Source organism: Eschrichtius robustus, chromosome 10 (assembly GCF_028021215.1).
Source record: "Eschrichtius robustus isolate mEscRob2 chromosome 10, mEscRob2.pri, whole genome shotgun sequence".
Lineage (NCBI taxonomy): Eukaryota > Metazoa > Chordata > Mammalia > Artiodactyla > Eschrichtiidae > Eschrichtius > Eschrichtius robustus.
The window spans coordinates 56,808,434-56,834,229 of NC_090833.1; the positions used below are offsets into that span (position 1 = coordinate 56,808,434).

General features: G+C 39.7%; 1 protein-coding gene across 1 annotated transcript; it reads left to right on the plus strand.

The window, feature by feature from the left end:
- The first annotated feature begins 19,385 nt into the window (after window positions 1–19,385).
- TPD52L3 (TPD52 like 3) lies at window positions 19,386–20,090 on the plus strand. Its single transcript, XM_068553152.1, is given in 1 exon segment — window positions 19,386–20,090. A coding segment is annotated over 1 exon segment (567 nt). The 5' UTR covers window positions 19,386–19,523.
- The last annotated feature ends 5,706 nt before the right edge of the window (window positions 20,091–25,796 follow it).

Below are 25,796 nucleotides of genomic sequence, written 5' to 3' on the forward strand. Positions count from 1 at the left end.
GCCACATGGATGGACCTAGAGGATATCACAGTACATGAAGTAGGCCAGACAAAGACAAACATATATCACTTATATGTGGAACCTAAAAATAATACAAATGAATCTATATACAAAACAGAAACAGACTCACAGACATAGGAAATAAGCTTATGGTTACCAAAAGGGAAAGGGACTGAGGGGAGGGATAAATTAGGAGTATAGGATTAACAGATACAAGCTACTATACATAAAATAGATAAGCAGCACGGATTTACTATATAACACAAGGAACTGTATTCAATATCTTTTAATACCCTATAATGGAAAATAATCTGAAAAAAAAAATATATATAACTGAATTACTTTGCTGTATACCCGAAAATAACACAATACTGTAAATCAACTATACATCAATTTAAAAAAAAAAAAGAAGCACTGCTCTATAAATAGTGGATGCAAACCAGTCAATTAGTAAATGCAGAAGTGACTGCAGCCAGGATTTTTGATGAGGCTCAGAGAAAAAAAAAAAAAAAAGTAATGTAATGGCTTCTAGGCATTGTTATGGACTGAATGTTTGTGTCCCCTCCAAATTCATATGTTGAAGCCCTAACCCCCAAAGTGATGATATTTGGGAGGTAATTAGGTTTAGATGAGGTCATGAGGGTGGGGCCATATGATAGGATTAGCATCCTTATTAAGAAGAGACAACAGAGATTTTTCTCTCCGTGGAAGAGAGCCCTGAAAGCCAGGAAGAGAGCTCTCACCAAGAATCAAATCTGCTGGCACCCTGATCTTGGACTTTCCAGCCTCTAGAACTGTGAGAAATAAATATCTATTGTTTAAGTCACCTGGTCTATGGTATTTTGTTATAGCAGCCCAAGCTAAGACAATGCTCTAAACAGTCTTTTTTTAACCTGGAATCTGTTCTCTTTATTTTCAAAAAGTGGGTCCCTAATACCCCTCCTGCCTGTGTAGAAAATCTCAGAGGAACACACAGGAGAGAGGGTGAGAGAGATAGAGGTTGAGAGACAATTTTTAGAGAGTACTATAAATCTCCATATAGTTATCAAAGGCTCTGTATTAAATGAAGTAGTCGTTCAGGTGGGAAGACTGAGAAATAGCTGGTATCAGTACCTTGCTACAAGGAAATGAGCAAATCACCTCCAGGAGAATCAGACACAGAAAAAGATCAAGGCCAACCTAAATCAGTAAGACGCTACAACAAGATTATAGTAGCATTTCTCTAAATGACAGTTGCAATAGAGATTCCATTACCTAGAGTCACCAAAGCAGATATTGTTGTCTGGATGTTCACATGTTACATAAACCCCATAGTTGCTATCACAATATTTTAGAAAAGCTGAGTCTGTTTGGGAGAACTACCTAGACAGAAGGGACACAATTTTAAGACTTAAGGCCCAGGGGCTTGATAATTTTGGTCCTAATGGAAAGTGATAATAAAACAACAATTGTAATATCCTTGGCCGCTTATTTCTCAAGGCCACTTCTTTCTTAAGAAATGAGGATGAAATAAGCTATACAGGAATAAAACATCAATAAATGCCCAGTCAGACCATATATTCCATCTGGCTCTTGGAAACAGGGCATCCCCTTCCTATTATGAAGTAGTATCTCTCCTATGCAGATACTTCCTGCTCTGCTCTGCTCAATCTCCCAGGTCTGAATCCACTTTTGGCTTTCTCTCTGGCCTAATTTTGTTTCCCTAGTTTGAATTAATCTCTAGCTCTTCACCAGTAGTGTGACTCTGACCTGAGACATTCATGTGTATCAGCTAATCAATTACATCTTCTCAAAGAAGCCTCTTCCGGAGCCTTCTGAGATGCTCCAATCTGGACTAGTTACCTTCAATGCCTTGGTGCATAACTCTCATTCTGGGATCGTCCCTCATCATCAATCCTGGGGATTCCTTGACCTCATCTGTATCACCTGTTTCAAGTACCCTATGTTTTCCTCTTCCTTATTTTGGTGGAGCATATCCTCCAGTAACTTCCTGGGAAAGGGTGCATGATAGATAAAATATGACACCTTGTATGTATTATAATGTCCTTATTCTGCCTTCACAGTTGATTGATAATTTGGCTGGGTATAGAATTCTAGGTTAAATCTTGAAGGCACTGCTCCACTGCTTTCTAGATTCCAGTATTGCTTGTGAAAAATCTGAAGCCATTCTGATTCCTAGCCTCTTGTATTTCACACCTCCCTCTCTCCTTCGCTCTCTCTCTCCAATCTTCTCTCTGCGTTCTGAAATTTCACAATGAAGCACCTTATAAAATTAGATTGAAACTGATTCCTTTAGTTCTGGGGAATTTTCTTGACTTATTGACAAATTTCTCCCCTCCATTTTCTCAGTTCTCTTTTTTGGAATCTAGCATTCAGCTGTTAAATCTGCTAGAATGACACTCTAATGTTCTTTTCTTTTCTCTCTTATTTTTCATTTCCCTTATTTTTTGCTCTACATTCAAAGATGTTTTCAATTTCAATGCCTAACCTTTCTATTGAGTTTATCATTTTGGTGATCATATTTTTAGTTTTCAAGAGTTCTTTTTTATTCCTTAAATATTCCTTTTTTAAAGTGTTCTCTTATTTTAAGATTACAATATCTTCTCTTATCTCTATGAAAATTTAATGATAATTTTAAAACTATTTTTCTTCTTCCTATATTGCCTCTATTTTTTCCAAGTTATTACTTATGTTTGCATGCTTTGGTAGCTTCCTTTTGTGTATACAGCTTTCCTCAAATTTCTGATAGTCTTTGGTTGTCTTCTCACAGTTAAGAGAGCAAAACTAAAAAGCTAATTGGGGCTTCCCTTGTGGCGCAGTGGTTAAGAATCCACCTGCCAATGCAGGGGACACGGGTTTGAGCCCAGGTCCGGGAAGATCCCACATGCTGTGGAGCAACTAAGCCCATGTGCCACAAGAATTGAGCCCACATGCTGCAACTACTGAAGCCCACGCACCTAGAGCACGTGCTCTGCAATGAGAAGCCACTGCAATGAGAAGCTCACACACTGCAATGAAGAGTAGTCCCCTCTCACTGCAATTAGAGAGAGCCCACACACAGCAACAAAGACCCAACACAGCCAAAGATAAATAAATAATTTTTTTTTAAAAAAAGCTCTAATTGGAAGCTCTGAGTACCTGGGTGGCATTTGTCCAGTGAGCTTCATCATTAGATATTTTGGAGGGCACTTCCAATGCCAGTATGTGATATAATGTGCCAAAAGTTGTTTGATAGCTAACCTGTCGACCATTCTTCCCTCCACTGTTGCTAACAGAACACTATTTTTCTTTTCTTTAGGGCGGTAAATTTGATCAATTCAAGGTATGAAACATAGTCCTGTGGGAGCAGCTGGACAGTCTATAACATAGCTCCCAAAAGGCACAGCAATACTTGGCCATGGGTTAGGCAAGCAACAATACCAAAGGAGTGCATCCAGGGGTAGAAAACAGAGCAGAAGTGGCAGGTATGCTCAAAGCCACATAGGTAGCTATATCATGATTCCAGGCTACATCTACCCATTTGCAGAAAGACTACAGAAAGTGACAGGGGAGAAGGGGGATTCAAAGGAAGTAGGATGCACCAAAAGGTATCAGGTACCAAGCACACTGGGGAGGGAAACTGAGGTAGAAGCTCACCTTACAAATAAAGCCAAAATTAGGGGATGGAAGGGAAAACTACAACTCAGGGATTATCTAGACAGGCAGGGCTCTTGTTGGAAAGCAAGCACTAGGTCGCTGATATTGTTGATTAGACTGCCATCATCTTCAGGACTGGCTCAGGAACTGGTGAGGGCCTGAGTCTAATACATGGGATCCATCATCTGTAGAGCTGGAAAAGATACTGAGTAACAAAAATAAGGCAGTGATAGACAACATAGGTGAAAGTAAAATCTAGAGCATCCTAAAGAGGGTAAATAATTCACTAAGGGCAACATGGTTAAAGCAAAAGGGAAAGGCTCAGGGCTGGTAATCAGTTATGTGTACCATTATGACCAAACCTACTGTAAAATATGAAAATACTTCCATGCTAGTTTGCAAACAGCAGCTGCAATGAGCCTTCAAAATGTCCCCCTCCCCTCACCCCTCTCCCTCCTTGATGTCTCCAGTATCCAGATCATCTCATGACCCAGCATATAAACAGCCCAGCAGAAGGCCTTCTGGACCCTATTCCAACCACTCGCCATTCTGATTATCAGTGCTCATGCATCATCAGTTATTAAATATTTTGCTATGTTCCTGAGAGGCTTAACCTGAATTGTGAAAATAATAAATATGCACCTGTCTGATGTATTCGACTGCACACAAATGAACAAGTTCATACATGTTTCTGTATGAGCAACCAACTGTTTAGTACCTTTTGCATGTGAGTGCAAAGATATTCTAAGAAGTCATGGAAAGAATTTTCATCAATAGAGGCGCCTTCCTCACAGTGATATGGGGCAACTTCAAGGTTCTCTGGTCTAAAGAGCTATCTTTTATAATCCTTCTGAGTCTATGAGACATGTGTAGTGTTTACCAACCTAACAAGGCCCAGTAAAACACTTTCAACTTCAAGATACAAATTTAACTCTAGACTTGGACTTCTGTTAAAACTCCACGTTCTCCAATGATTTCACCAAAATGAGAATAAAAGGAATTACATACTTTTAAGGCATAATCCATAAGGACAAAGAGATGAGAAGAAGAGATAACCACCACAAAAATGAAGAAAGCAGAGGGAAGAGTAGTAAGTTACTTGGAAGACCTGAGAAGTTTGAATCCTAAGCTGGTGGTGGAGAAAGTCAAGAATCAAAGCAAATTACATTGCATGACCACCAAAAGGCTCAGGAATTGGCAGGACCAGGTGTCTCTGGAAGTAGAAAAAGGAGGGTGGTCGTAGGAAAATGGGACTAAAAACTTGAAGACAGGCTGAAAATCCAGTTAAGGAGTTAGAAACTCCTACAACTCTTCTCCCAGCTGTGGTCAAGCAACTATGGCAAAGATCATCAAAAAATACTGAAAGTTTACTGTCTAGAAAGGGTAAAACAGAGGATCTATGGATTGAAGGCACAAATGAGAGCAAGGATTTTGTACTAAAACAGGGAGATAATTTTGCAAAAGAACAAAGCCACAGACTGACAATGAAGACCTTTTTTATTTTTAAGTCCAACTAGTAATCAAAGTAATATAAATTAAAACAGCAAGATGTAATTTTTTCCCTATTAAATTGGCAAAGACTAATGACATTACCTAGTGTTAATGAGAATGCAGGAAAATAAACTCTTTCACATTCTGCTAGTGGAGGGTAAATTGTTATAAATTTTTCTGATAGTTATATATATTAGGTCACTTATTTGTTATTTTGCCTCAGTTATTCTGCTATTGATTCCTTCAAGTATATTTTTCATTTCAGATATTGCATTGCTCATCTCTGTTTGTTCTTTAGTTCTTCTAGGTCTTTGTTAAACATTTCTTGCATCCTCTTGATCTTTGCTTCCATTCTTTTTCCAAGATCCTGGATCATCTTCACTATCATTATTCTGAATTATTTTTCCAGAAGGTTGCCTATCTCTACTTCACTTAGTTGTTCTGCTGCGGTTTTTATCTTGTTCCTTCATCTGGCACATATTCCTCTGCCATTTCATTTTGTCTATCTTCCTGTGATTGCAGTTTCCATTTTGCAGGCTGCAGGATTGTAATTCTTCTTGCTTCTGCTGTCCGCCCTCTGATGGATGAAGCTATCTAAGAGGCTTGTGCAGGCTTCCTAATAGGAGGGACTGGTGGTGGGTGGAGCTGGGGTCTTCTCCCTCTTATGGGCAGGGCTGTGCTCAGTAAGACTTTAATCCACTTGTCTGCTGATTGGTGAAGCTGTGTTCCCTCCCTGTTGGTTGTTTGGCCTGAGGCTTCCCAGCACTGGAGCTTACAGGCCATTGGATGGGGATAATAGTGGCCTCTAAGAGGACTCACGCCAGTGAGTACTTCCCAGAACTGCTGCTGTCAGTGTTTTTGTCCCCACAGTGAGCCACAGCCACCCTATGCCTCTGCAGGAGACCCTCCAATACCAGCAGGTAGATCTGGCCCAGTTTCTTATTGGGTCACTGCTTTTCTCCCCTGGGTCCTGGTGCTCACAGATCCTTGTGCATGTCCTCCAAGGGTGGAGTTTCTGTTTTCCCCAGTCCTGTGTAATTCCTGCAATCAAACCCCGCTTGCCTTCAAAGCCAGATTCTCTGGGGGCTCCTCCTTCTGTTGCCAGACTCCCAGGCTGAGAAGGCTAATGTGGGGCTCAGAACTTTCACTGCAGTGGGAAAACTTCTGTGGTATATTTGAAAAAGAATAGATACATGTATATGTATAACTGAATCACTTTGCTGTACACCTGAAACTAACACAACATTGTTAATCAACTATACTCCAATATAAAATAAAAAGTTTTTTAAAAAAGGAAAATATCAATAGTAACACTGGATCCTGGGGTGGTGGGGAGCAGGTAGAGTAGGGTAAGGATAGGAGAATTCTCATTGCATATCTTTTTGTACCTTTTGAATTCTGTGTCTTGTGAGTGCTTTACATATTCTCCCATCACCACACATACACACACACAAAAAATTTTTTAAATAAAAATGTTTTTTAAAATACTTTAAATCATTGTAAATGAATGTGTATTTAATGACATGGAAAATGTTCATGATACGCTGTTAAGAGAAAATAATAGGTTATAAAACAGAAATGTATATATAATCCAAAACTAGTAATCATGTATGCATAGGGGGAAAAAAAGCCTGACAAGGTATAATCAAAAGCTTTTCTTTTGCAGCTAGAAAGAAATGTTCACTTTAAATGGATATTATACATAGCTATAAAAAAGGCATAACAAAATAAACACATAACAACATAAATAAATCTCAGACATAATTTTAAATAAAAGAAGTCACACAAAAAAAGTGTTTATTATATTCCATTTACAGGCTGTTCAAGAAGAGGCAAAATTTATGTTAATAGAGGCCAGATTGGTGACTACCTATGTGGGAAGAATGGCTCTGATTGGAAAGGGGCATGAGATAGTCTTCTAGAGTGTCAGAAATATTCCATGTCTTGATCTAGGGGGTGGTTACATAGGTGTATACATATGTACAACTACCTTGAGTTATACACTCAAGATTTGGCCACTTTATGTATGTTATATCTCAATTTTAAAAATTAAGTCTAGAAGGATATATTTCTAGACAAATACACACAAAGATACTATGAGAGTTATATATGCCATATCTCAAGAGAAAAATAATGAGGATGTTCCAGAGGACATGCAATGGTAGAGTAAAGAGGATGGACTTTGGAGTCAGATAGACCTAGGTTTGAATTCCAGCTCTGCCACTTATCAGCTCTGTGAATTTGGGCAAGTTATTCAACTTCCCTCTGTCTCAGATTCCTCACCTGTAAAAATGGGAACAATAAGAGTACTGACCTCAGAGGATTATTGGAAGAATCAAATGAGATAATGTAGGTGAAGTGCTTAAAAGAGTAAGTGGGTAATAGTAGGTATTCAGTAAAAATTTCTTCTGCTGCTAAAGGTAAATGTAGAAATTCTTTTTTTTGATCCAACACAGGAGCATGCCCATGCATGAGCCCCCACTCGCACACACACATGCATGCATGAACACACACGCACAGACACATACACACACACAGATCCCCTACAAATGCCTCTATTCTATCGGTCAAAATTACCAAGAAACAAAGCAAAAAGAAAAGAGACTAACAGCCAGGATTATACCATTTCCAGGAAAAATACAAAGTATTAGACAAAAATATTTTAAATTATGCATATTTCAATTTGCATAAAACGTTTTGTGAAGTTTCCAATGAAATTTTCAAAAATCCCAACAGCAAAAGAACATGTTCCAATATTCATCATCAGTATTCAAAATTATCACTTGGGGATGAACAACAAGGTCCTACTGTATAGCACAGAGGACTATATTCAGTATCCTATAATAAACAATAATAGAAAAGAATATTTTAAAAAGAATATATATATATACACACACAACTGAATCACTTTGCTGTACAGCAGAAATTAACACAACATTGTAAATCAACTATACTTCAATTTAAAAAAAATTTTTTAAATCATCACTTAAAAAGACTTCCCTGGTGGTCCAGTGGTAAAGAATCCGCCTCCCAATGCAGGGGACGTGGGTTCGATCCCTGGTCGGGGAACTAGGTTCCCACATGCCGCGGGGCAGCTAAGCCCGTGTGCCACAACTACTGAGCTCATGCGCCTCAACTAGAGAGCCCATGTGCCGTAAACTACAGAGCCCACACACTCTGGAATCCACGTGCCACAACTACAGAGCCCACGTGCCCTGGAGCCTGCTCGCCACAACTAGAGAAGAGAAAACCCACACACCACAGCTAGAGAGAAGCCCACATGCCAGAATGAAAGATCCCGCGTGATGCAACAAAGATCCTGCATGCCACAACTAAGACCTGACGCAGCCAAATAAATTAAATAAATAAATAAATAAATAAATAAATAATCACTTAGAATTTCAAATAGAAAACTGAAAAATGCATCAGAAAAGAGACATACAGTTTGTAAATGCAATTGTCTTCCCTTATTGGAGCGGTTCAGATCAATCATTAACTATGCAGTGAAAAAAACATAAATCTTCATTTGTAATACTAATAAATGCTGAAACACATCCTGGGATTCTTTTGCCTGGGCCAAAGAGAAGAAAACCATAATAACTCTTTTTCATAGATTATTAATCAGAATTGCACTCCTGGCCTGGGAACCAGAAATATATCTGTGAATCAGTGGCTAAAAGAGCCAGCATTCTGAAGAGAATTTTCAAATTGTAAGTGAATGTAGCACAAGTTTAATAACTGAATTATGCAAACAAATTGATAATAAAATCCTTTGAAGGAGTCTCCTGTAAAGAATTTTCATCAGCAGACAATGAAAATTTTAAAGCAATGTACAATATTTTAGGGATAATTCAAACCCTAAGAAATAAAAAGACAAAGTTCTTCCCATGTTCAAAGTTTAAAACCCAGGTTATTTGTGATTTCTGTTTTGTCACTAAACACCAATAGTTTAATATTCTGAGGGAGAGAGAGACAAGAAGACACATTAATAGAAATACACAAATCTCATGTTAGTCAATAATATCAATAATATTCAAGGACTTCCCTGGTGGCACAGTGGTTAAGAATCCGCCTGCCAATGCAGGGGACACGGGTTCGACCCCTGGTCTGAGAAGATCCCACATGTCGCGGAGCAACTAAGCCCGTGCGCCACAACTACTGAGCCTGCACTCTAGAGGCCACAAGCCACAACTACTGAGCCCACATGCTGCAACTACCTACTAAAGCCCACGCACCTAGAGCCAGTGCTCCGTAGCAAGAGAAGCCACCGCAATGAGAAGCCCACGCACCACAACGAACAGTAGCCCCTGCTCACCACACTAGAGAAATCCCACACACAGCAATGAAGACCTAATGCAACCAAAAATAAATAAATAAATTTATTAAAAAAAAATAGTCAGAACCTACCTCCTACTTCCTCTGTGCCAGACACTGCTCTAAGTGCTTTTCATGTATCTACTAATTTAATAAGGTAGATAGTATCACTAGCCTCACTTTACAGACAAAGATACAAGGAATAGAAGGATTAAGTAACTTTACCAAGTCACACACTAATAAATGACAGAACCATGATCTGAATTCAGTCTTCAGACTCCAATATCAATGGTCTCACCACTCAGGCATTTAACTAAAGATATTAAAAAGTATGTAAATTCAGTGATGTCAAGTACCCTTGATATAATGTGATGAGAATGGCACTCTCCTCTGTGGTCATCCTCCCCCAAACATCAGACAACCTCAAGTTGATAGACATTCTACAAAACACTTGACTAACACCACTCAAAACTGTCAATGTCATCAAAAACAAGGTAAGTCCAAAAAACTGTCACAGGCCTAGCTAAGACGGCACTAGGACTAAATGTAATGTGGTATTGTGGATGAAATTCTGGAATAGAAAATGGACATTAACCATAAACAAGACGAAAAGACAACCCTCAGAATGGGAGAAAATATTTGCAAATGAAGCAAATGACAAAGGATTAATCTCCAAAATTTACAAGCAGCTCATGCAGCTCAATATCAAAAAACCAAACAACCCAATCCAAAAATAGGCAGAAGACCTAAATAGACATTTCTCCAAAGAAGATATACAGATTGCCAACAAACACATGAAAGAATGCTCAACATCATTAGAGAAATGCAAATGAAAACTACAATGAGATATCATCTCACACTGGTCAGAATGGCCATCATCAAAAAATCTACAAACCATAAATGCTGGAGAGGGTGTGGAGAAAAGGGAACCCTCCTACACTGTTGGTGGGAATGTAAATTGGTACAGCCACTATGGAGAACAGTATGGAGGTTCCTTAAAAAACTAAAAATAGAGCTACCGTATGACCCAGCAATTCCATTCCTGAGCATATATCTGGACAAAACCATAATTCGAAAAGACACATGCACCCCAATGTTCATTGCAGCACTATTTACAATAGCCAGGACATGGAAGCAACCTAAATGTCCATCAACAGAGGAATGGATAAAGAAGATGTGGTAAAGGGACTTCCCTGGCAGTCCAGTGGTTAAGACTCCGTGCTTCCACTGCAGGGGGCACGGGTTCGATCCCTGGTTGGGGAACTAAGATCCTGCATGCTGCACAGCACAGCAAAAAACAAAAAACAAAAAGAAAAAGAAAAAGAAAAAAAAATGTGGTACATATTTACAATGGAATATTACTCAGCTATAAAAAAGAATGAAATAATGCCATTTGCAGCAACATGGGTAGACCTAGAGATTGTCATACTGAGTGAAGTAAGTCAGACAGAGAAAGACAAATATCATATGCTATTGCTTATACATGGAATCTAAAAAAAAGGGTACAAATGAACTTATCTACAAATCAGAAGTAGAGTTACAGATGTAGGAAACAAACATGGTTACCAGGGGGTAAGGTGGGGAGGGATAAATTAGGAGATTGGGACTGACATATACATACTACTATATATGAAATAGATAACTATTAAGGACCTACTGTATAGCACAGGGAACTCTACTCAGTACTCTGTAATGGTCTATATGGGAAAAGAATCTAAAAAAGAGTGGATATATGTATATGTATGATTCACTTTACTGTAAACCTGAAACTAACACAGCATTGTAAATCAACTATACTCCAATAAAAATTTTTGAAAAATTACAAAAACATTAAAAAATGTGTGTTACAAATAAAAACAGTCTGCATAAACCCTTCTTTAAAAAATGTAAATCTAAAACTATTAAAAAATCAATAGGTTATTTCTTTAAAAGTATATAACCAAATATATGATTTTTACTTACCATCTCCACTCATCCCTTGAGGCACTTCTTGGTGAGATATTCAATAGATAAGCAGCTAATGTCAGAAAAACACAAAGAGGGAAAAAAATGAGAGGTTTTCTTTCCCATGCCAGAGAACTAATTCCAGGCAAAGAGGGTGGCTTTTATCTTGTTGCTCTTGGAGAAAGTCCTCTGGAATCTAGCCAAAAGACCTGAAGGCAAATGAAAATAATCTTTATTTTTCCATCTCTCTTTCACCAACAAGGATGTGATTTGTGCCCTACCCCCAACCTAAGGACATTTTTTAACAATGGTTATTTCCATGTTTCCTGTTCATTAGAGTTACTAGTATACAAAACAGACCTTTCATACAGTCTTTCCAGGCACCAAGTGCAATATGCAGTTTTATTCAGTAATATGTTGGATACTCCAGAAAACCAACTCAGACTAAACCCTGAGATGACAGCAGGAAGTCCCCTCTGTTAACTCAAGGAGAAGGCTCAAACCAGAATGTAATGGAAGAAGGCTTTTTAAAATTATTATTATTATTTTATTCTTGGCTGCATTGGGTCTTCGTTGCTGTGCGCAGGCTTTCTCTAGTTGCAGCGAGCAGGGGCTACTCTTCATTGCGGTGTGCGGGCTTCTCATTGCGGTGGCTTCTCTTTTGCGGAGCACGGGCTCTAGGCACACGGGCTTCAGTAGTTGTGGCATGCAGGCTCAGTAGTTGTGGCTCATGGGCTCTAGAGCGCAGGCTCAGTAGTTGTGGTTCATGGGCTTAGCTGCTCTGTGGCATGTGGGATCTTCCCGGACCGGGGCTTGAACCCGTGTCCCCTGCATTGGCAGGCGGATTCTTAACCACTCTACCACCAGGGAAGCCCCTGGAAGAAGGCTTTTGCAACCAGACGACTCCTGATAGGTGGGCAAGAGTTAGCCAGGAAATAAGCATTCCAGGCAGAAAGAGAAACATGTGCAAAGGCCTAGTGGCAAGAGGATACAGTGAATTTGAAGTTTTCAGAACTGCAGTAATTTAGCCCTGGAGTACAAAGTATATGATGGGAAGTGGAAGAAATGAGGCTGGAAAGATAACACATCAAATATGTTTCAGGATATATTTCAGGAAAGAACAGTCTATTGTGAACAAATATGAAGTCACATGTGCAAGAAAACATTAAGTGTATATGCAGGAATAGACTTCAGACAGGCTTCTGGCCTGGGGTGGTATACCAGGGAAACTCACCTTCAAGTCTCAGTAAAGAACTCAGTAAAGTCTCAGTGTCTCAGTAAAGAACTTTCATAAATAGAATGTTTAAATATGTTGTGTTATATACATACTAAGGACTACTATAGAGCAGTGAAAATGAATAAATTATAGCAATACCACCAACATGGATGAATCTTAAAAACAGTGGGCAACTCACAGAAGAATACATAAGGTATGATTCCATTTATATAACATTCAAAACTAGTGACAGATGTTAACTAGATTTATTATAGTGATCATTTCCCAATAAAGTTGACCCTTGAACAACACAGGGGTTAGGGATGCCAATCCCCTCAGAGTTGAAAATCTACATATAATTTACAGTTGGCCCAATATATCCATGGTTCCACAACTATGGATTTAACCAATTGTGGATCATGTAGTACTACAGTACGTATTTACTGGAAAAAATCTATGTATAAGTGGACCTGTGCAGTCCAAACCTCTGTTGTTCAAGGGTCAAGAAATATACAAATATCAAATCATTACGGTATACCCCTGAAACTGTTATGTGTCAATTATACCTCAATAAAAATAAAGTTCAAAAACTGGCAAAACTAAGTAATACATTATTTATAGACACAAAAGGAAGTTAAAAACTTATGAAGAAAAAAAGGAATGATCACCCCAAAATTTGGAATAGAGGTTAACCGGGGGGAAGGAAATAGAATGAGAAGGACACGTATCATGCTTCAAAAACACTGGAAACACTATTTGTTAGTTGAGTGGTGAGTACATAGTTATTTACATTTATAATTTTTTAAAGTACATATGTATACTTTTACATGCATATTATATTTCAGAAGTAAGAAAGATAATAAAGAGTTTTAAGTATGAGTTTAAAAAAATGAAGCAGCCCTAGGTTTATAGAGTAATATCCCAAATTTGCTACTTAATAACTATGTGGCAAGTTATTTTCTGTGCATCTCAGTTTCTTGATCTGCAGAAATGGGAAACTGAGTCTCACAGAGATTAATAGTATTTCTAATACCTGCCTCTCAAGATTATTATGAGGATTAAATGAAATAACACATGTGAAAGCACTTAGAACAATTCCCAGCACATAATAAGTAGTCAATAAACATTAGATATCTCCATTATTTTTATTATTGTAGAAGATATTTAATAAATGCTAATTTCCCTTCTGTCTTTTCTTTCAGAAAGAGAAGAGGAACCAGTACAAATGAAAGTCCATTCTGAACTCCAGTAGAAGAATCAAGCGGAGCCATTAGTGTTTATAGTTTGCTGCATTACTACTGTATTTCTTCACTTCTAATATTCACATTTTGTGGCGTTTTAATGTTTCTAAAATTGGGATTGCATGATTTAATCAGTGTGTGATTTAATACAGGTTTTTCCTCCTAGAAACCTCTTATTAAAATGAAGATGTGTCTTACAATTGATTGTGTCTCAGAATCGAGGAAATAAAGTAATTATGCTGTTGCCATAGCAGGCATGACAGATTTAAAACAAGAATAGCTAAGCAACTACGGAGTAGAGTCCAAGCCTTAGGTTTTATGTGTTATAGCAAATTCACCACAATGGTCATAATCTTTAAAAGATTGTGAGTTTTCTATTAGCAGCTTGATTGCCCCCAGGTCTCTGCAGCCACTGGGTACAAGTGAGTCAAACTGCTTTGGCCTCCACATTTTGCTGGTTCTAAACCCTCAGAGCCAAGCTTCAGGACTTAAGCACACCACCACCCCACGCCACCAAGTCTCCCCAGTCACTTCTTGGAGTCCTCTATGCTCAGGACCAGCCCTTACATGTGCTTCTAATCTGTTCTCTCTATGGATGTCCAGTCTGTGCCCAGTCCCTTGAGGGAAAGTGTATCTCTTAGTACTCAAAATCTGAACATCCTCCAGATAAATTTTCCTGCTTAATTAAGGGTCAAGTAATCTGGGTCCCTTACAGACATTTTAATAGCAGTCTACGCCTTTGTTGAAACTGCATGTAATTCAGGAAGTGTGTTGGCTGGGGAGGAGGGTGATAGTGAGAAGCAAGTGTAAAAATGTCTTTTTACAACCCCCTGTTCCCTTTTAAGGAATCCTCCTAATTTCTAGATCCTGACTAGAGAAACACACCGAACCCTGGGTTCCTTAGGAGAGCACAGACAACCTATTTCTACCAGCCCATAATTGACCAAGTCTTTACTGACTCATGTGCCAGCTTCACCTACATTCTTCTCTTAGATGACTCCCTACTGTTGTCCCCAGGACTTACCATCCAACCTGCTATCCTCCAACACGTAAGGAGAAAAAACAAAATCAAAACTTCTGGGAAGGGATAATCTGTTCCCCCCACTTTCCTCATGCAAATGAAAACAGGGAATGAGAACACCTTCTGTTGTGAAATTCCCCCTAAAGTCTGCTCATACTGCCCTTTATTTAGTTTAGTTCTTGGGCTTCTTTGCCCTTCATCTTCAGCATTAAGAGGGCAGTTTCTGGTTCAGTCTGAGAAAATTCTTGAAACCACTAGTGTTTCTGCAAGCATCAAAAGAAAAGTCCATTCTCTGGAACAAAATAGTGTTTAAAGAGCCCTTACTACCCTTTGTAGGTCTTTATATATACAGCCTTCATGTTTCCAACAGGAAGAATCTTCATTTTTAATCTAGGGACATTCCTATATCTTTTGATCATTTTCTTTTCCCTTCTCTTCGCCCCTCCACTTCCCTGTCATTCCTCTTCTTCTACCTCTGAGGATCCATACGTAAAATTCCTCCTAACAAGCCCCTTCATCCCATACATATCATCTCATGCAAATGCGGAGAGGAGAACATTAGTTCTTCAGATTCAACCAGATTCTGAATTTTAATTTGATTCCCCCAAGGATTCCGGCTACAATTATATACACCACCAAAGAGAGTGAATAACTCTCCAACTTAAAATAAGCTCCAATTTAATATCCTGATAGTATGTTTGGGCTTCAGAGAAGAAAATCCTACGCTATAATATACCTCACTATTTTTTTAAGTTAATTAGTCCATGTAGAAGGGCTGCTGAAAGGAAATGTCACCCTGGTTCTAAATGAAGACCAACTGAACTACTGAAATGTGAGGACTGTTACCTATAACCTGTGCAGTTGTAAACTGCAGCAAATATTCCAGTTCATGCTGGAGAATATCTATGGGGAAGGTGACTCACTGCATATATTACAGATGGAGCTGGGCTATGATGTGAGATAGTTATGAAAATAACTTGCAAACTGAAATCAAATATAATATTATGGCTTTCCACAAGAAAAGCCTAACTACCAATTTTCTTCTCCTACTCTTGAAACATTCTTACTGGATTAGGTTTTCAACTATATGCCTTATTTTCAGGCCCAATTAAACATTTAAACATTTTTCCTGTTTTTCAGCTAAAATGAACAAAATGTTCATGGTAGTAGTTCTGTCATCATAGAAATAAAGTCCTAGAGAACTCACTATGGTTAAATCTAGCAGTGCAAATGACCGGACTACAGGGTGAGTTGTCAGTTCTTTAGAAGAAGTCTGAACCACCAATGTGGATTATTTTACAAGAGCTGATGTAATCAGGAAGCTCTGCATTGACCTTCCATAACAAAAGAAGTCAAGTGGTTAAAACGGCTGACACTGGTACAAGTCCCTAATCATTTCTAGACTCAAGTATCAATTACTACAATCTTGCTCCTTCCATCCCCAAACAACCCAGACCTGGTGAGTGGTATGACTTTGCTTTTACATTCAAGTTTCAATAATTTATTTCCAAAACATAACATACAGGCTTCTAAACATTAAGAGAAAAAAACCATTTTGTTGTATCATTTACCTTTACATTTACAAAGGATTGGTATAAATCCATCATCCTTACTAGAAAAATAATTCAAAGTTTATTCTTTGCTAAAAATAGGTCAATAACGTCTTTCTTGGGAAAAAAATATCGCAATCCATTGTGGGATTAAAAATAATTTTCAAGCTCTTTCTTCAGAGGTTACTGAATCAAATATTTTGGCTGTTTTTAGTGTGCAAATAGCATCGAAAAGCTTTCAGTTTCAGATGAACAGTTTTGTGAGCCTTTCTGTGGAATACTGATTATTTCATTGTCTAATCTAGAGAGTTGAGGTTCTAAAATCATGGGGCAATAGTTTGGTATTTTACATCTTAAAAAGATAGTTTATTCAAACAGTTGGTTAGATTCATTATAAATTAAGTAAAATTTCATTTGATAGATCTACGTTTTCAAAACATATGTGTTTTGTATGTGGTTATGCATAAGCCTAATAAAATGGACTGTTCCATTGTGTAACTTATTTTTCTAGGCCTACTCAGGAGGTCAGAATATTACTAGCTAGGAGGCCCCTTTCCAGAGGCCATGTTTTTCTTTGTTTTGTTTTTTGTTTTTTTTTTTAACATCTTTATTGGAGTATAATTGCTTTACAATGGTGTGTTAGTTTCTGCTTTATAACAAAGTGAATCAACTATACACATACATATATCCCCATATCTCCTCCCTCTTGCATCTCTCTCCCATCCTCCCTATCCCACCCCTCTAGATGGTCACAAAGCACCGAGCTGATCTCCCTGTGCTATGCAGTTGCTTCCCACTAGCTATCTATTTTACATTTGGTAGTGTATATATGTCCATGCCACTCTCTCACTTCATCTCAGCTTACCCTTCCCCCTCCCCGTGTCCTCAAGTCCATTCTCTACGTCTGCGTCTTTATTCCTGTCCTGTCCCTAGGTTCTTCAGAACCTATTTTTTTTTTAGATTCAATATATACGTGTTAGCATACGGTATTTGTTTTTCTCTTTCTGACTTACTTTACTCTGTATGACAGACTCTAAGTCCATCCACCTCACTACAAATAACTCAATTTCGTTTCTTTTTATGGCCAATATTCAGAGGCCATGTTTTGATTTGGGATATGGAAACGAAGTTGCTCAGAGAGGTCAGGTCAATTTTGCTATGAGGGAAATCATTACTCTACCAAAAAGAATCACAGCTTAACAAAAGATTTCATACTTTGAACTGAAGGGTGAGGAAACATAGAAATAAGAAAATAGGCAGTGAGGTTGGTGGCTGAAACAATTCAGAGAAGGATAATCAAGTGCAAGCTCAAATATGGTTGTCTGGAGTCTCAACTTGGAATAGACAAATGTATGCTCCATGTAATTCAGGGGTTTCTTTACCCTTCATCCTCAGTTTTAAAAGAAGAGCACTGGTTCAGGGTCAGAACATTCCTGAAACCACTAGCATTCTGCAGGCAACTGAGGAAGAGTTCAGCCTCTGGAACAAAACAGTTTCTAGGCAGTCCTTACTGCCCTTTTCAGGCCTTTATACACACAGCCAAATCCCTCATTAGCCCTCATGTTTTCAACAAGGACAATCCTCATTTTTTAATCCAGGGAGGCACATACTTCAAAGTAAGACAATAATAAACACTACTGAGCTATATGAAAGGATTATTAAGTATAAATCCAAAGGTTTGAAGTTGGTTTGGATGCCCAGCTAGATGCTTAATTATAGCTACATAGACATGAGTATGGCAAACAGCTGAAATTTGCTGAGGATCATATCAGGTTCCACAAGATCATGCTTGCAAGAACTACCAGAATATCCAACAAAACCACTAGAAACTAAGACTTGCTCAAGGCTATTCCCTGGTAATGAGCAGCCAGGCAATGAGCTAAATGATACCTGACCACCTCCCATTACTGGGTTGAAGTCCTGATTTTTCCGCTGTATAAATTACCAGCTCTGAATAGAAAGAAGTAGGGGATATGGTACGTTGGCATCCTGACAGAGCCTGTTCAACTACTACTACTTTTCTGTGCAGACCACCTCCCACAACTGATAACCATGTATATGGACAGACATGCCTTCAGAAATGTAAGTGGATGCTTGGAAAAGAAAGAAAATGCAACTGCAACATTGAAGACCCATGCACTGTCTATTTGCATATATCTTATTTCTTCTCTCTTAAATTCTCATAGTACAGCAGCGTTTGCTTTTCTTAAGCTTAAACTTGACACAACTATTATAGATTTACTCATTCTCCCTCCCTTTCCCTCCCTAAAATAGACAATTGTGACTGGTCAGACTCACTTTCTAAGTTCCACTATCCCAAGCCTCTGGCACTGTTGATACTTCATGCCATGGGAGCACTGTTAGACTTCAGAGTTTTGAGGGGCCTTCATATACACCTTATGAGTGGTGCCAGGAGTTTCTCAGGCCCCTTTGGGAACCTGGGAAGGGAAAATTGGGAGGGTACAAGACCAGGAGTCCTAGACTCCCTGCCCCACTTTGAGGCAGTTTTTATTTATTTTATGTATGAGGCTTTGTCATAAATTTCTGTTAGCACAAAAAGTTCAACTGATTTTCAAGGTTTTAAAAATGGCTGCTGTGGTGGAAAGAGGTCCGTAAGGGGAGTCAGACTTGGTTTGAAGGGCAGGACCAGTCACCTCTGAGGCAGGAGGGAAAATACCTCTCCTCCCTGACAACTGTAGCAGCACCTACCTCACAGGGACGTTGTGATGTCTAAACCACTAAGAGCATTGGAGGTGCACAGGCTGAGTCCAAGTTCTGTCCTCCGCGGCCTTCGGGCCAGAAGTCCCACCTCTGCCTCCACGACCTCAACCCAACATACCCTACCCCCCAGCCACACCTCCAACCCCATCCGGAAGTGGACCCGGTAAACCAAGGCATCTATTCCGCAGCCAGGACACTGACCCACTGGCCACAGCGTCCATTCCACCGGCCAAGTTATGGATCCGTCCCACCCCACCCTACAGTCTGACCCCGAAGGCCTAGACTTCGACTCTGCTGGCCAAGACTACTTTTCCTCTGGCCATGAGTTCGACTATCTCTACCAAGAATTGGACCTGGACTCTCTTCATGAAGATCTTCTTTCTCAGCCTATGCCAGGCGCCATGATAGAGACCTCTGCGGCCACGTATGAATCCCACCGGACTGCCGAACCAGAGGATCTCACAGAGGCGGAGAAAAAGGAGCTCAAATCTGAGGTTGGTAAATTGGAGGCAGAAACTGTAACCCTACGCTGTGCGCTGGCAGCCAAAGAGAGACTCTGCGTGGAGCTCAAGAGGAAGTTGGACCTGACGGCCTTGGTGGGGCTGAGGCAGAATCTGTCCAAGAGCTGGCACGATGCTCAGGTCTCCAAAGCCTAAATGAAACAAAAGACGTCAGCTGCCCTGTCCACCATGGGCTCTGCCATCTGCAGGAAGCTTGGAGACATGAAGAAATCGGCCACATTCAGATCCTTTGAAGGTCTTCTGGGGACAATCAAGTCCAGAGTCGCAGGTGGCAGAGAGCTAGGCAGTGACTGCCTTCCTTCTTCAGTGGGGAGTAGGGATGATCTGCTCCCAGTTTCCGGGAGTAGGGATGATCCGCTCCCGGTTTCAGGGAGTGGGAGTGATCCAGTTTCAGGAAGTAGGGATGACCTACTCCCCTTTCTGGAGCCAGAATGAGCTCCTTGGTAAACTTGCCTGGCCACCTGACCAGTGCAAGAACTCCCTTCCCTCATCCCAATTGCACCTCTGCCCACCAAAAACAACAACCAAACCACAATGGTAAAGTTAATTCAGGAAATGGACAGAGTCCGGTTTTGAGAAAAGTAGCTCCCATTTGTACATAGATATTTGCTGCTGTTGAGATAAAGAATCCAACGTTTTGTACCCAGTTATTTTACACTAAAGTTTATATGTGAAATGTATCACTATACTAGCCTTCCTGGGGTTGCATTTAAATGGACAGGACAATGGTTCCAGAGGGATTTTAGGCCAAAGCCAAAACTCCTTTTTTGGAAAAACCAGTGCATCAAAAGGCCAAAGTAGGTTTCTGTTTAGAACTGGTAAAAGGTATGAAATAATCTGCAATTTTATCCTCTCCCCATTTCCTTCCTTCCTTCCCTAAATCCTAGAAAGAAGCTTGAAAGCTCTACCTGGCCTACGATTTTTATCTTAAAAAGATGATCAAGAAAAACGTTGTTTTTCTCTGAGACCCTCAGAAAGGGGGAAAAATATTAATAGACTAATTGGTACATAATACTATGACTTTTATGAAGTGATTTTTTTAAACTCCTAATTAAGCAAAATAACTTTAGCTTCAATTTAGGAGATTGTCAACTACTTTGGACTCAAGCTGAAATTGCAACTTTATTTTGCCCTGTGCTTTGTTTGTAATCTTTTTATATATCAAAATGAGAGTTTTATAATTGAATCCTTGTGGCCATGTGTCTCTGCCACAGCAGCATGCTACCTAAAAGAAAGAAAATTGCTTCTCCGTTCTGCGGCAATTCCTTGTTAGTTATCACCTTCAGCTGAGGGACTGAAGGGAAAACAGCATAGCCAAATTCAAGAAAGATAAACCCCTGTCTTAAACAACATTTAAAACAGAATGTCTATCCCCTGCAATTCTGGCCAGTATGCCTTTTAACGGACCTAACTGATTGTACATCACTGGTCACCTTGACTCCAAGTTTGTCCTTCTTTATAGCTAACCCCAACGGAGAAGGAAACAGAACCCAACCCTCAGGGGATATCAAGATAGTAGGAGCCTGTAGGAACAGGAACCTGGTTTGGGTTTGTTCGAACTTTCTCATATCTGATTTTCACAGGAGCTATGTTTTGGATTTTTTGTTTTTTTGTTTTTTGTTTTTTTCTATTTTCAACATGCCTGGACCTGGCAGCTTCTTTCATTCCTCCAGTAACAATGCAGGTTAAAAGTTTGTGTCTTATATTGGCTTTTAGCAGGGGGACTAGAATCTTTATTTTCTTGGGTATATATATTGATAATGTCTCACTGTCTAAAGGTAGTCCCTACAGCCTAAGAAAGTGATCCTGTTTTGTTGATTTTTGAACGCTCCCCCTATGTTCCTTTGGTTTTCCTACAAGCAAAACCAAATACCACTATAAATGCAAAAGCACTTGGTAAACTATAAAGTCATTGATGTAAAGTCCACATATTTCTGAGGACAACGTTTTGCTTGGATTAAAATAAGATGTTCAACTATTTTACATGTTGTGTTTTAATTTGTTGTAGTTTTATGTGCTGAAGAACTAGAGAGAAACTTGCAGCATTCATGAAGCCAAAGTAGCCCAACAGGCAAAGGCTTTGACCCCATATTGCAGAAAGCCTTGTGTTAGAGAAAATCTCCAGCTGACATGATGAGACACACCCAGAACATGTTCTATTTTATGTAGTAATTCAAACAAATGCTGTAACAGTTTCCCCCAATAAATCCTCAACCCCCTGAGAGCAGTGAAGAACACAACTATTTTTGTTTATCATTGTATTCCCATGCCTGGCTTACAGTAGATGTTCAATAAATACTTGTTGAATTAATGAAGGAATCAATATCACACACTTCAGACATCAAATCTTGAATCCAAGAGATTATCAACATGGACTTGTTGACAAGTTTCTCCTGCTTTTAAAGCATTTCACTTCCCCATTCAGAGATAATTTGAGATCCTACTATGTGTCAGGCACTGTGCCAGGCTCTGAAACCACAGAAATCAATTAGACATGGCCCATGCTCTCTAGAAACAGATTTTCAAATCATTACAACTCATTGCAGTAGGTGCTAAAATAGAAGACATATGTAAAGAATGGGTGTTCAACTCTGCCTTGGTAGTCAGAAAAGAATTCAGAGAGGCATAAAGTCTTAGAGGACTAGTAGGAATTTGCCAGACATACAAGAGTAGAACATTCCAAACAATATACAGAGGAACTAAGTCATGAAAGAATGTAATAGAATGGCATGTTCCAGGAAATACCAATAAGTCATTGTGGCTAGAGAGAGAGGGGAAGTGGTGAGAGACGAGGATGGAGAAATAAGCAGGGGCAAGATCACAAATAGTCTTCTGTATATGCTATCCGACACTAGTATTTAATCCTGTAGGAAATGAGGAGGATTTGAAGGTACTTAACTCAAATACATGTTTTAGATGTATCACTCTAGTCACCATAGAAGTAGATTGAGAAGTATTTAAGAGATAGAATCTCCAAAACTTAGAAAGCAACTGCATAGGAGAGAGGGAAGGACAGATTTGCAAGTTGATAAAGATGTAGAATTGAAAAGACTTGATACTGACAATGCTGGAGCTGCACATTCATTTTGCTTTGGCTCTTCTACTGGATTCCAGCATACGTGCATCAACAGCCATGAATACCAAATAAAATGCCTTCATGAGCATGTGGACTTTGGGTCAAAGGTTTCCTCCAGATTTTCTTTCTTCCACTTGCTTCTACCCTTCGCATGCATTGCTGACCCTCATTCCCTAGCCTGTTCACCTTTATAATTTGATCACTTCTGCTCATCTAGCCCTATTTGGATTTTGTAGCCTAGCCTCAGTCTATTTTACTTTAACTAGGCCACTTCAGGATGCAATTTCCAATAGTTCTCAGAATATGTGAACCCTCAAAGATGCCCCGTCTGGCTCAACCCCTGAGAACCACTGGTTGAGAGTGATGTTGGAACAAAATTCCCTGAGGCTCTCAGTTTTCTTGGTCTTCCATTGCTCATATGAGTGAAGGGGCTGGAGTGGAAGGTAGAGACAAGGTTGAAAGTTCCAACTCCCACAGATGACACTCTCCACGCAGCTGGCAAGGATGGGAGTAGAGTACCAAGCCCTTGTTCATTAGCATCATACATACCCCAGTATACTGCAAGCATCACTCCCAGAGAAATTCACCTGCACTTCTGGAAACTACTTTATTCTAACCTTCAGATTTAAGAGAAAATATATCACATACCTACTCTCATGAATTGCATGGACTGCAGAGAGCTGAGCAGTGATCCAGAACTGTGTAGGTCTTCTGATAGTGCTAGGCAATGTGCTTGATGGCCCTACCCATCAAGGGCACAATGATGCCATTTGTTGATTCTGCTAAGGAATGAGGTCAGTCGCATCTGGGCCATGGAATTTCAGTTCTTGTCCATGAATTCCAATGTAAGAAAAATTGATGAGTGCCCCTCTATCAAAATTACTGGGGCCGCAGTTACCATCTGAGACCATGTCCCACTCCTTCTGACCAGATCTATTGATAGGAGGCTTGATGATGCCATGACTTCCAGTGCCTAGAGCCTCATTCACATAAGGCAAGTGAAAAGTGGCAGAATGCCTTCAAGATGATGCACCTTGGCCAGCTACTATGAGACATTATCATGGCACTTGGTCATCTCTCAGAAATTACTAAGCAGGTCCCTAAAACAGTCAGAAATGTCTGGCAATTCCTGAGAGTTCACCAGGTAATTTAAAAGTTCCTTCCCTGTTTATCTATACTATCACCCAAATAAATGACCACCTCAAGAAGAGAAGTGGGTTCTTCTGGAAGTTGAAGGTTTTGGTCACCTCTACCCCAATCCTGGCTACCTTGCCTCAGACCCATGGCATTAAAACTTGCAGTTAATTGGAGAAAAAAATGTTACCTAAGTTAGAGGAATAATTCATAAACTTGGCTAAGCCAAACTTTCTTTCTAGAACATTATAACTAAGAGATTAAAAGTCTCAGTTGGGTTGAAACTGGTCTCTACAGTCATATAGATATAGATTTTTCATGTTTTAACTGGCTTCAAATATCCTAATATTGACTTAGAAACTTGTATTGTAACCGAGGCCACCCACACTTCCAACCAACTGGCTACAAACCTTCAGGGTTCTTACTACTCCTTCAGACACCATAATTCACTGGAATGACTCACAGAACTCAGGAAAGCCCTGTACTTATGATTACAGTTTTATTATAAAGGATACAAATCAGGATTGACCAAATGAAGAAGCACAAAGAATGAGATCTCAGAGGAAACCTGAAACTTCCATGTCCTCAGGATGCATCATCCTGCCAGCACATCAATGTATGATTACCAAACTAGCAAGCTCAGGTGTCCAGCTTCAGGTGTCCAGAGTTGTTATTGGGGTTTCATTACATGGGTATGATTGATTGAATTATTGGCCACATGATTGAACTCAGTCTCCAGCTGCCTTCTCTCTCCAGAGGTTGGGAGGTCAGGTTAATATAATGTGACTCAAATCCCCAAACCTTAATCACATGGTTGGGTCTTTCCAGCACTGCCAGCCCCCATCCTGAAACTATCCAGGGACCTACCATGAATAACAAAGACACTCCTATCACTCAGGGAATTCCAAGGATTTAGAGTCTCCTTACAAGGAATCAGGGACAAAGACCAGCCAATTTTTTTATTATACAGAAAAACAAGCAACAGGAAGCTGCCCTACAAAATGGTCCCTCAATCTCCACAAACACAAGCAAAAGGCACTATGCCTCCATGCCAGCCTGTAAACACTTCTTACAGACAATTTGGCTGGTCAATGTTCCTTATCACCACAAAATCTCATATAATAATTCACAGCATTGCTTCATTACCCAACATATACCATTCCATAACTCTTATAGCTTCCAGACTGTTATTTACCCCAAAATTCCTGATTATTAGTAACACCCTAGTGGTTGGTAGCTAGAAAAGCCACAGACTACCAATGGAGGTGTATAAAATACCTTCAAAGGCACCAATGACTATTGGATTGAGGCTGTACTGGAGATGAAACATCTGCTCCACTCATCCCTGCATAAAAGTGAAATATGTCTGCCTTAGCATATTCAAAATCTTTATCCACCCTATGGAAGCTGATATCTAATTATTCCCATCTCTGCATATTCATCCCACCTTCCATTGGTCCTTGCTGAGCCTAGTCCATCTAGACCTTTACCCACTTTTACATATTATCTCCCAGTCCCAAAAATAGAAATATTAGACACCTGCTGGTTGGCACCTTGGCTCCCTCTCCCATGGTACTTAATGCCATGGAGATTTTATGGAGCTAGAAAAATGGTAGTGGGTATCAGCCTCCCACTGCAAAATTATCCTAGACCCTGGCCAGGGCCTTTCATGAAGCTCTCCTGAGGGGGTTGGGTGGGGAGTTTAGGGGAGTGGGGTGAAGCGTTGCAGCAGCCATCCTGAACACCATCTCATTTCTTTCTGGCCTGCTGTCACACTGAACTCTCCTTCTTCCTCTGTACTCTGCCCTGCCTCTGTCTTTGAACCTATCTCTGGCCCTGTGAATTTTTTATTCAAACCAAGTGTTCCCATCAAATGGCTCTTATCTTTTCCTAATGGACTTAGTTTGCCCTTTGATTTGTGACTCTATGTT